Raw genomic sequence first — 13,426 nt, 5'->3', positions numbered from 1 at the left:
TATCTATATCTAAATACACACACAGACACACACACAGACACACACACACACACACACATACACACACACACATATATATATATATATATATATATATATACATATATATATATATATATATATATATATATATATATATATATATATATATTCTAAGTAAAAACATTTATTCCAGTGAAATTTGATGTTAATGTTTTTCAAGGTAGGAAAAGCCTCAAATCCCACCACATGGAGATTTTGCTTCCTGCAGCCACTCCTTTCTATAATCTGATCTGACAGTGTTGCATCTTGTAGAATGGGAAATGTCTATTTGCAAAGTGTGTTTTCATACTTAGGTGTATTTTTCAACAAATTTATAATACCGTACATTTTTATTTAATTCACAAATGTATGCTTTAATAATTGCCATTTCAGATTATGAAATATAGCTAAGATGTGGTATATGGCAGGTTAATGCTATAAGTACCTAATCAGAAATTGTAAATGCTAATAACTTGAAATATAGGTGAAATCTGTAAAAGAAAATACAGATAAACAAACAATTCTTGATGGTTGGTAAAATAACTTTAAGGTTGCTTAATACATAATCCTTGATTTAAAATTACTTAAATGCCCATATGAGACCAGTGGTGTAAAATAGAGGTGCATGTAAATCAATTAAACAATTTTGTATCTCAGAACAGTGTGGTACAGTGATCATCACCTTTACCTCTTCAGCTCAGAATAATCTTGTATGGCTTACCTACAAAACGCACACAGAGCCAAAAGCAAATGCTAATCAGTCTGCATTATTAAGAAATAACAAAAGAATTATTTAGGACACATATTCCCCAGAGACGGCTCAACATGTACCAGAGGAGTTTATGCTAAATGTGCAGAACATGAAATCTGTCTTCCAGAATGCTAAACAGAACAGAAATGAAGAAGAACGTGAACTGAATGTGGTAAGATTCTATAACGAGTGAAAATGTTTTTATATAATAATTCATTAAAAGAGAAAAAGTCATACGTGTTTAGGTCTGTGATGAGTTGCCAAATGTGTTATAACACAGACGTTAAAAATCTAAGAATACTGATATTGTCACTTGGTCATGTGACAAAAAATGAGGAAAAGGGGTTTGATTTTAGGGCTTCATTTCTCCGGGAGATCTGTAATAGATGTGCTTTACTAGCAGAAGCTTATAGTAAGTTAGAATGCTACTAATTGTTCCTGCACCTCACACAACATACACTCACACAAACACACACAAAACCTGAGACAGAAATGCTCTGTAGTTAAAAATTTTCATGGTCTAAATAACTGACCAGGCCAAAGTATTTATTAATCACAACCACTTTTCAACTTCCCCCTCTTTTTTTCATGCTTTAGATGCTAAGACCAAATAGTCAATACAAACTGTTTATTACTGGCTGTAATAAACATTCTGAAATAGCTATCCAGTCTCAGCATCACGTGTGTGTGTGTGTGTGTGTGTGTGTGTGTGTGTGTGTGTGTGTGTGTGTGTGTGTGTGTGTGTGTGTGTGTATGTGTACACACACACACACACACACACACATATATATATATATATATATATATATATATATATATATATATATATATATATATAAATATATATATGCACACACACACACACACACACACACACACATAAAAACACATTGTATATGTAAGTTTAAGAGGCAGTGAGTTAACAAGGGCAGCAAAAAAAATGACAATGAGTTACCAGGGGAAGCAACCGTGGCAGTGGGTTACCACAAGCAGAAGTAGTGGCTGTGACTCACCAGGGTTTTCCTTAATATGCTACATATTATTTACAGTCCTACTCTGGGACAAAGTTGCCTTGTTAACACCCCCGTCCACCAGTTCTGTATCACATACTCTCAGGTCAGCTCTCGTAGTCTCTTCTTGATACATCAGTTATGCACTACATATGTATCGTTCTTAATGCTGCTTACTATCCATCATTAACATTGCATTTAGTCAAAAAATACTTCATAAGTCATTGAATCTATGCCCACATGCAGGTTTTCTGAAATGTAATCATTGCATGATGCAAATGTTTTCTTACCTTCTATAAGGAAGTACTGTAACTGTCCATTGATCCCCTCATCCCTGTCTTGAGCTAATAGTCTGTAGACACTGGTGCCTTCAGGGGCATCAGTAGACACTGCAGCTAGGAAAGGAACAGGGGACATGAGCCACTCTGGGGCATTGTCATTTACATCTGTGACCACAAGGTCAATCCACATCAAATACCAGTCTTTTCCTAAGAAAAACAGAAGGAGAGAAAGTATGTTAGTGGTGTATTATATAATCTTGAATTGAGAGTATTTTTATTCATTGTTGGCTCAACAGAGCTATTACTTGTAACACCTAAGCTCATACCTTTGACATAAGGAAGCACAACACAAATACATAGTTTATCCATTTTCACAACAAAAGTGGTAAGTTGAAGTGCATATATACATTCAAAGTAATCTCAGTGGATATTCATGCAAGCATGCATATGTGCATTAGCTCAGACTCACACCATCAAATTAGAGGGCATTGAGAATCCACTGCTAGTAAAGAATTTTATTTTGTAATTGTCTGTATTTGCTGATCAGAGCTAACCTTTAAAGAAATTACCATGAGGATAAAAGGTACAATAAAGAAGAAAAGCATGACAGTACCAATGCGCTACAATTATTTAGTGCAGATCACAACACACATTTAAAAACATTTTCTTTAGACAAGTAAAATATTAACCATTATAGAAACACGTTTCCCCATACAATGAGATGATGTCTATACATAAGTAATGAGAGATCAGCAGGTCAGTACGTCATTAATAAATCATCAAACAGCAGGAAGGTAGCTAGTCATTTGTGCAGGCTTTTTTTTTTTTTTTTGCTATGAAAGGTGCTCCTGAATATGGCTTAAGTAACATTCTTCATAATGGAGGACCGTGCAGTAGGGTAGGAGAAATTAGCATTAGCCTCACTCTAACAATCTAAAGCAGAGTATAGTATGCTACTTCTGTAGTGCAGTTGACCACTGCAGAGACTAGAGGCTTTGCAACTTACAGGAAATATTGGTAACTTGCCAGCAAGTCGCTGAGAGGGTTTATGTCTGTATGGGCAAGTGCATGGGCATGTGGATAGGTTGAAAGCCTGGTCTGTGGCACTGCACAAGCACAGTACCAGCAGGGGAAATATCAGGTAAAATTACCTTAACTTTCATTAGACCATGAGTGATGGGCCTTTTCCATATCATTCTCATATCAGGCCAATTGGGTATTCCAGACAATCACTCCAGAGTAGATGACAAGGAAAAGGGAGAGGACTGGTAACTTGTCAGAGGCCTGTATTGGCAGTCAGTAAACTGTCTTATGCTATAAAACATGTTCTAGGTCAGTAGCATAGCTAAGGTAGGGAGACGGGGGCAGATGCCCCAGTCACAAAGTGTTAGGGGGCACAACTGGCAGATCTTGATCAATCTTCAGTGCGCTACTGGCTTTTAAATGTTGGTACTGCATTTGCTCTCTGAAGTATTTTAGTGCACTGTGTGTAGACTGTAGTAGCTGCTCTACAAAAGGCACACTGCACCCCAGAATAGTTATCTAAATCCTTGTTCTTGGTTCACCAGGGGCATCCCTTTTCTGCAAAATATGACTAAATGTGAAGGCCTGGCAGGAGTATTATAGACATATCAAAGTCTTGCTTCATGTGAATATATATTAAGGACATTTTCTGGCATAGCAGGTACACAGTTTTTGTTAATTGCTAACTCAATGAAGAAAATATATAAATCTGTTTGATTTCATAAAGTTTTATATAGGTAAATTATAAAGTGATTATTTGTATATTATATTTTACTAGACTCTAAATAATACCAGCAAAGGTTATTAGATAAATAAATGTATTGTGAAATGAGATATGTGATATTATTATTACTACTATCTGTATTTATGTTTAGTTTACTGGGTTTGCCTCATTGAGTGAGATACACGTTTAGGAAAGACCCAATGAGAAAATCTCCAATACAGGAGATAACACTGAGATAAATGCATAACTGTTTTTTTTCCCATACACAACTAGTATTGAATAGAACATATTATACATAATACTACAACCATGCCACAAGTAGATCAATAACTATGATGCAAATGAAGTACAATTGTTAATAAGCCTTGTTGTTTCAATATTTATGCTGTAGTCAGCATGTATAATCTTAAGAATACTTTATACCAGAAAAGAAGAGGCAATCTTTTTAAACACTGTTAGCAGTTTAGCTTATTTGATTTAACTTAGATTTGTTAAGCAGGTGATGGAGCTCAGCCAAAAGGCTTTTCAGTCTCACCAGTCATGGTAATAACAGATAACTAGTACAACAGCAAAAATATCAAACAGTGAAGCAATGCATAAACCCTGGAATTCAGAAAGGATTGCCACAAGTATGAAGCCTTGCCACCAGCAGCTTCCCCCTCAAAGTAATCATTTTTGTTTGATAGACCACCCCACTAGTGAGATTTCCTGCTAGTGGGAGCATCTGCTTCAAGGACAGTCTCACTAGCCAAGTTGCATGGTGATTAGGCAGTCTGGGAGGGGCTAATTTTAATTAGCCATGTGCTCAATCACAGAAATGCCTGTATCTCCCAATTTCTTCTTCGTAAATTACCATGGGTGGAGGAAAACCTTAACACTATAAAAAGAGGGCAGTCACCTTTTGAGTCCAGTGAAAGTCAGTGCAGTGAAGATAAGTTCAGTGAAGTTCAATGAAAATGTGCATTTGTGTGTGTGTGTGTGTGTGAGTGTGTGTGTGAGTGTGTGAGTGTGTGAGTGTGTGAGTGTGTGTGTGTGTGTGTGTGTGTGTGTGTGTGTGTGTGTGTGTGTGTGTGTGTGTGGTGTGTGCGCATGCACACATGGGTATCTGAATGTATGCGTACATTGTGATTATGGTGGGGTTGCTTTGACAACATGATCCATGGTGCATGGGCCACCAAGGAAAACTTTAACACTATAAAAAAAGGGCAGTCACCTATTGACTCCAGTGAAAGTCATTGCAGTGAAGATAAGTTCAGTGAAGTTCAATGAAAATGTGCATTTGTGTGTGTGGGTGTGTGTGTGTGTGTGTGTGTGTGTGTGTGTGTGTGTGTGTGTGTGTGGTGTGTGAGCATGCACACATGGGTATCTGAATGTATGCGTACATTGTGATTATGGTGGGGTTGCTTTGACAACATGATCCATGGTGCATGGGCCACCAGGGTAAACACTACTACCATCACAGGTGTGAGAGCACTAGTGGTAAAAAAAGACTGATTCAGATATTTGTAATGGAATGAAAATGAGATATCTGAAGGAGGCGTGCAGAACAAGTGGAAGATGCAAAAGACGGACCAGGCTAATAAGAAATACTGGTTGGTTAACATAGAGGCTAAGAAATGAGTTCCAGTAGCAAAGAACAAGGCATCAGAGGCCTTCTACCAATTTCTGGAAAGTGACTCAGTAGATGGCATAAAGAACCAGGTTGCAAGACAAAGGCAGAAAGATAAAGAAGATAGTCAGACACCCTTCATAACTGATGTCAGCAACAACCTGCTCACCAGCCCACAGGAAATCAAAGGCAGATGGAAGGAATACTTTCAGTAAGTTCTAAATTGAAGAAAAGCCCACAGAAGCTGTACTGCCCCAGATACAGCATATGATGAAAGAAAATGAGGAGCCCATCCTAGAAGAAGTAAGGACAGCACTAAGGAAAATGTAGTCAGGGAAAGTAGCAGGCTCATATGACGTCAAGGCAGATATGATCAGGATGTTCAGCGAGACAGGAGAGAAATGCCTCCTGAGGGTGCTCATAGCAGTATGGATTGAAAGGAGTGTCCAGATGACTGGAGAATAAGCATATAGGTGCTAGTGTACTAGAACAAAGGGGTCATCCACAACTGTGTATAGAGACATCAGACTCCTATCATACTGCATGAAACTTCTTGAGAGGGTGACTGATAAAAGAATATGTAAAGTAGTAGGAAGTAAGATGGGAGATGAGCAGTTTGGATTCAGATCAGGCTGCAGCACAACTGGCCCAATGATTGTAGTAAGACAGATAGCTGAGAAGAAATTAGAGATGAGGAAAGAATGCAACTGGGCATTCCTAGGCTTGGAGAAAGCATATGACAAGGTCCCAAGACAGCTGATTTTGATAGTCCTGCGCTGGTTTGAAGTACCAGAGACACTAGTGGAATTAGTAGGCCCTATGTAGAAGGACCCAATAACTCAAGTATTAACTAATGTTCAGTCTTACAGAAGGGTCCCCAGTGGAGTGGATATGCATCAGGGTTCAACTCTGAGCCCACTGCTACTCATACTGTTGATGGACTACATTAGCAAACAGGTTGGGGGGTATGCAAATGATATGGCATTACAGGCAGACTCTGAGCAAGAACTTCAGCAAGGAATAGGTGAATGGAATGCAAAACTGAAGGCATGTGGGATGAAACTGCATACAGATAAGACAACTGTAATGGCAGAAAATTGAGGAAATCAGAAGAAGCTGAGAACTGAGCTAGAAGTGAACATAGTGGAACAGGTTAACAGCTTCACATACCTGGGGGGGGGGGTTAAGGAGAATTGAAATCTGAATGAGGAGATCAAAGCTGGAATCAGAGAGGCTGCAGCCAACTGGCAGAGAGTGTCAGGAGTAATGTATGACAGAAGAATGCCAAATAAGCTGAAAAGTAAGGCGTACAAAACAGTGGTGCAACCAGTTCTACTGTATGGTACAGAAACATGTGCAGTATATGCAGAGCAGTTTAAGAAGCTAGAGGTGATGGAGATGAAGTGCCTGAGATGGGGTGATAGGATGCACATTGCGGGACAGACAAAGAAATGAGGACTTCAGAGCAAAAGCCAAAGTAGCTCCAATTGCAGAGAAGATCAAAGAGAACAGAGTACAGTGCATACCTCTCAACCGTACCAAATTACTCAGTTTTTAACGAGTTTTAGGATCCAAATAATGGGTTGACACAGTTCCCGAGTGGTACCCCTGCATTTCCAATTTTTCCCAGCTTTTTTTTCTCATGTTTTCTGAGTTGATGTCATCACATGGGCGATGACATCAGCTCCGTCGAGGCTACCAGCCTGTCAGAATTGTGCTCAAGGGCCAGTTGACTCACTAACTTTTGAATTGCACTTGCGAGCGGGAAGTGAGCTCAAGGGCCAGCTGACTCACTCTTGAGTCCTGTGGGTACTGCAGAGCGAGCGGGAACTTGGGAAGTCCTGGTGATGTTGTTGGTAGTAGGTACACGTTCATACTTCCTACTATTTACTCTAGTCCTCTTTTTAGGTAAACGATGTTTAATTAAAGTTATATGTAAAACATACTTATTGACATGAAAATGAGTACATTTACTGGTTGCGTTATAAGGACAGCTGGTGTAAAAATGCCAAGCATCCACCATCTTTAAAAAGTCAGTCTATTTGGGTACTGCAGAGCGTTATTCTGGCACTCAAGTTATTTTATTTTTTTGTGAGTAGGAAGTCTACTTATTCTGCAAGGATGTTTATTTTGGTGGCTGCACTTGGGTTTACTGCAGAGCGGAAAGGACAGTGCAAGTGTTCACTCACAGGTGCATATATGTTTGTGTTGTGTAAGGAGTATGTTTGTGTTGTATAAGGAGGGATCAGGGATGGCAGAGGAGCAACAACTGCAAGAAGAGAAAGCAGAAAATCACATTATTATTATTATTATTCACTGAGAAAACTGTACGAATAAATGGGTGAACATTAGGCAGTCCTGTCCGGAATTTATGTGATTTTTTTGAATAGTGCATGCATAATAGTAGTGGCGGGGTTATGTTGTCATATGATTGTGTGCATTGTTTGATTACATTGTGATCATGGATGTGTGAAGATAAAGCCCTGTAGATATTCCTGCAGTTTTGCGTCACTATGCTTTTTTCTTCTGTATTCTATCATGAATAAGACGTGTTAAGCTAAAAACAAATGTAATTCTTATTTTTCATAAGAGGATCAGATTGTTTTGAGTCTTGCGTAACGTAAAATGTATATGTACAGATACAAAGAACACGAATAGTGCTGTGTTATGTCACTGCTTTCACTGAGAATGCATGAAAACTGTTTGAAGCTAATCTGGCTTCATAAATGACCACACATTTGCAACATTACCAAGTCAAGAAATTTGTTTGTTTATATGGGTACTACCATTTAGGACTCTACCTTCTTCATCCAGTAATGAAATTGTCAGAATCAAAAAAGCATTATCCAAATTTCAAACTAAATGAAAATATTGTCATAGATTCCTGAAAAGAGACAGAAATGCACTTATCAAAGAAATATTGCCTGACTTTGGGTTGTACATTGGATTACATTTTTGGACAGAGCTTAATTTAAATTCCATCTTGCCTTTAGGAATTATGTAGCTACATTTTTGATTTCTAAGTCAAATGTAGGTAGAAAATCAGAATATTTATTTTTTCTAAACAAAAAGGCAGGTTCAGATACACTACTAGATATATTTATTTTTTATGCTATCTGTCTGTCTTTAAATACATTTATATTATGTTTTCGTTGTAGAAGCTTAACACTACCTGTGTGTTTGTCTTTAGCAAGAGCAATGCTTCATTTTATTTATTTCAAGTAAAGTGTGTGCTTATTCATTTTAAACTGCTGTGGCTGGTATTTCTTTTTCTTTTCAATTTTTTTTTTCAGTTTAGGGTTGTGCTCACTGGAATTTTGCACAGGTAACTGTTTATTTTTACATTTCAAAGCATTCATTCTCAAGCTAAGGGTAGCATGCAGATATTTGCAGGTAGCCTTTTTTGTGGTTAAACAGTAGTCATGTTTTTATGTGCTAGTTGTATAGTTGGTGGAAGCATTACCATATAATAAGCTATAGGATGTTGGTTCTGGGGAGATATAAGTAACCTGTCCTAGAAAATTGTGTGTGTGTGTGTGTGTGTGTGTGTGTGTGTGTGTGTGTGTGTGTGTGTGTGTGTGTCTGAGTGAATGCCCCCAGTTTAATATACCTGATAGCTAGAGGTACTCAGGCTCAAACCCTGTACCTTGGTACAAGGTACAAAGAGCCTAAAGTCCCTAGCTACCACCATTTGTGAATTTATGCCTCATATTTTTCATCTGTTCCTCATAAAATCTGTGGTTTCCAGGATTTTTGTGGCAAATCACTGAAGGATTGAATTCACTAAATAATGACAGGGATTTGAATTTCAGACTTCATATTCTTCAGAAAATAAATGGTAACACAAAACATTTTATTCTAGCAATTTCTTTAGTTTATAAGTGTTTGAAATGTGACCCTATGTTGTGGCTATATTCCCCCATTATTTGCTTTGTTCAGGTTTTTTGTGCTAAGACTTTGAGAGAGAGCTAAGATGAGAAGTGAGAACTCAATTCACTAAATGATAGCCATTTAAGTTTCAGTCTTCCTATTTTTTAGGAAAGTGCTAATTTGGCATAGTGATATGTTGCTCTGACTGTAGTGCACAGGTCCCTGAGTTCAAGTCTTGGTAGTGAAATGTATGGTGGTAACACAGCATTTTATTCTAGCAACTTTCCAAAATTAAAAGCAATGGAAATGTTCTGAATTGGGCAGTTTTGTCATTATTGGTTCATGCATTTTGTTTAATTGCCTTCTGAAAAATGTTTAAACAATACATTTAAAATGCACTCTGTCTAACAAGTGTGCTGTATTATACAAGGAAGGTGTATCAAAGAACACATGTTTGAGATTGATGTCCATTTTATCTTGCTTTATTTTATTTCATCTTATTTCTACCACAGCCTTAGCTGAATAGCTATATTGGAAATAAAAGTTACGTTTTAGCAAGCTGGTGGTGGTGAATCTAACCTACTTTCTTGTTGTAAGCAATTTTAGGATTCACCTTTGGTAGCGAGAGAGTTGTTTGTTACAAAGGTAATGGGACATTGGTTGTCTGTTCTACAGTTTGCATTTGAAAGTTGGTATCCCACAATCCCATTGGAGGGAGCGTGGTTACATAATTATGTATGCAAATTTTATGTTTATCAGGGTATACATGAGCCTTGTCCAGATTTTTGATGTTTCCAGGTTGAGAGGTATGGTACAGTGGTTTGGGCAAATGTGCAGGAAAGCAGAGGACAATTAGGTGAAGAAGATTTTGGGACAGAAAGGAAGAAGGCAAGAGGAAATGACAGTATCCAGCAAAGAGATGGATGGATTATGTGACAGAAGACCTGAGACAGTCAAGCACGACTGTTGAAGAAGGTAGGAGAGTGACATTGAATGAAGAAAGATGGTGACACTAGTTTGCATGACACCTCAACCCCATGTAGAAAATGGAAAAAAGGGGGTTGATGATGATGATGGCATACATATATACTTAATATAAGGAATAGAAATTCAGTTAGAGCATTTATATTTAATATAAGGAACACAAAATTGGCTAGAGCATTAGCAAAATATTCTAATACCTGATTGAGCATTGTTTTATATTTTCTGTACTAGATGTTTTTGATGAAAGGTTACTAAGGTGCTTTTTATACTAAATTACTCCTTAAAGAAATTGGTGAATTAGACTTAATAATATCTTTTCACTGGCCATACATGACATTCTTATTAAGATTTTCTCTTTAGAGTCTAAACTTTGAAATAGAAATCGATGATCTTCAGCAGTCAAAAAAGTCTACCCTCTCCAACAGTTTAACTCAACATGTAGATTTCTTTTCTTCCTACAATATCGTTCCAATATTGTTTATGTACCAGATACCTTCCTATAGTTTAAAAAAAAAACTTTAATTTCCATTCTTTGAGAGGAATTTATCACAGAGAGAAATCTGTAGTTTGCTTTGTAAGGAACTGCCCACAGTCTTATACAGACCATTAATTCTACTAATGTCAACAGGCTATTATTTACTTTTAAAAAAGGTAGCATGTTGTGAAACTGTTTTCCACTGTCTTTGTTGCAGAGAGGGAGAGAAACAATATTTGTATACTTTGTTGACAGAGTTATCACTTGTCTTTCTTTTTGCAGACTAGTCCTGATATGGGCAATTCTTTTCTGGGGGTTAATGTTAAATGGCAAATATTTTTTATTCATATTTTTGCAAAGTAATCCACTTCCAAATGGCATTTTCTGTAACTGCAATGGTTTTATAGAAAATAGCATTGGTCAAACACACAGAAATGCTGATCTGTCATTCTCAAGGATTATGATTTTGATGAAGTGTTAGTATGCTGCAATATAACAAAAGAAGACGTAGCAATGCAACAAAAATGGGAAAATGTAATGTATGAAGGCACTTGTATACAGATAGTAGTACATTTTCTGTACTGTACTTGCAAAATACTTTCCATCAAAAACAGCAAGTATATATAGCACATTTTTCCAATATTTAGGGTAACATAAAAGAAAGAAAAAAAAAGAACGAACATCTCATCTTCTTACTACAGCAGACACTTGTGAGTAGAAGAACCAGTTCTTTGAATTGACAGCTCTTGAATTGCAGCGGCAATTTTGACACCAGAGGAAGTGTGTGAGAGAGGGTCTGTCAATGCTCACAGCATATGACTTCTTCTTCTTTCGGCTTTTCCCAGTTAGGGGTCACCACAGTGGATCACCTGTCCACTCATAATTGGCAGTAGAGTTTTATGATGTTGAGTTGCCAGCCCAGCACCCAACCTTCCACGGAAGGCACACACTCACTCACACCTATGGCCAATTTAGAGTGTCCAGTCCACTTACAGCATGTCTTTGGGATGTGGGAGGAAACCGGTGCACCCAGAGGAAACCCACGCAACCACATTGAGGACATGCAGACTCCTCACAGAAGGCACCCCAGCTGAGATTTGAACCATAGAACCTCTTGCTGTGAGGCAACAATGCTAACCGCTGCACTACCGTGGCCGCCAGCTCACAGCATATAACTATAAAATGATAATCCTCTCAAAAGGCTGAAATTTACATACTTTCTTTGGCTGAAAAATTGCTTAAAACAAGTTTTTACAAAATATATATGATAGTCATTCAGTGCAAAAAAAATGTAACACACCCTCTGGAGCAGGAGTGCTAAGTTGCCTATGACTTATTGTGCTGCCTTTCTATCTCAATGGTCAAGGAAGATAACATCTCTTCTTTATGGCTAGCATGACTCATATAAAGATGACTTAAAATAAATTCTGGGAAGGATCAAGAAAGTACTCAAACCAGATTGCTTTAATATAGCAGGTTCAATGTCAGCCATTTTGTGGAAAGATATTCAATTTTTTTAAGAAGCACCAATAGTGAATTGGACAACAAAAGAAACGTAGTTCAGACGACAAAGATACAATATAAAAATGTAGTTTTTGAGTTCCAAGGTAGCATTTTCCTTTAAGTGATTCTGAGATGTTATTGACTGCTTTAATGGTAAAGTTCATAATTGTGATATCAATGGTGTGTCTGTGTCTGTCTGTGTGTGTGTTATATATTATGTGTAAAGGCTTATCGATAAAGATATAGATATAAATATATAGATATAGATATAGATATAGATATATATACAGGTAAAGGGCACAACTTAAAGCTGGAAAGCTTCACCAGGCAGAATGTTTTATCTACTGAAAACATATTGTTCAAACAAAGCAGATTTGCACAAAAATTAACACTTGAGAGAGTTGTGGTAAAAAACAATAAGTAACAATTAGTTTAACAGTTTTATAATCTCAAGTTAATAACTGTTATCCAAGGACAGGAAATACTGGCATATTGCAATGCCAAACACTGGAATGTGAGCAAGTTATTCTCACAGTCCCCTCGCTGAAAAACGTAACCGTTATAAGATGTTGCTCAAGGCTGTATAATTCAAGTTGTTACTAGAAAAACATAAAAAGCAAAGAACAAAAGGAGATGTGCTCAAAGGCAGAGGTTTTGAACTAGACAACAGAAACATGTTAAAGCAACCTTATAGTTATATAATTAGAAAATATTTCCAGCAGGAGGTCAGCGCCTTATTTGGCAATACAAAAAGTTTCATCCCAGCCTTGCATCATGCTCTTTTTTCTTAGTTTGTTACTTTTTTCTCATGACTTTTGGAAAGTTGAGAACTACTTTATTAATTTATACATGTTCATAGGTTCATAGGTAGGTACTTGGCTATCTGCCCAAGGGCCTTTATAAGCCTAGCCAGAATGTGTTGGCTTTCACCTCCCTTTTAAATTAGTTTCCTGGGCCTCTGTCTAGCAGGGCCACTGAAGTGATCCCAGGGGTAAATTTACGATTTCCCATCCACTCATCAAAATTTCTCTTAAAGAGAGTCAGAGTGGGGCTCTGCCTAACATAAACTGGGATTCTATTCCAGAGCGAGGGAAGTCTCTGGGACAGGAATCTATGCCTCCAGCATGTCCTGTTTATTGTTGTGCTGAGGTTTAATTCACTGGAGCATGTGGCTC

General features: G+C 37.5%; 1 protein-coding gene across 1 annotated transcript in view; it reads right to left on the bottom strand.

Moving 5' to 3' along the window:
• LOC122810195 (neural-cadherin-like) overlaps window positions 1-13,426 on the bottom strand; it is a 1,307,756-nt gene that overhangs the window by 1,132,930 nt on the left and 161,400 nt on the right. The window contains exon 2 of the mRNA XM_044081677.1: window positions 2,073-2,270. Within this exon, the coding sequence (XP_043937612.1) occupies window positions 2,073-2,270 (198 nt within the window). The remainder of the gene's footprint in view (window positions 1-2,072; window positions 2,271-13,426) is intronic.

The sequence above is a fragment of the Protopterus annectens genome, chromosome 8.part1 (assembly GCF_019279795.1).
Source record: "Protopterus annectens isolate FY-2018-M chromosome 8.part1, PAN1.0, whole genome shotgun sequence".
In the NCBI taxonomy this organism is placed as follows: Eukaryota; Metazoa; Chordata; order Ceratodontiformes; family Protopteridae; genus Protopterus; species Protopterus annectens.
Note: the sequence above shows the minus strand (reverse complement) of the source record. Positions and strands in the feature narration are given on the sequence as shown.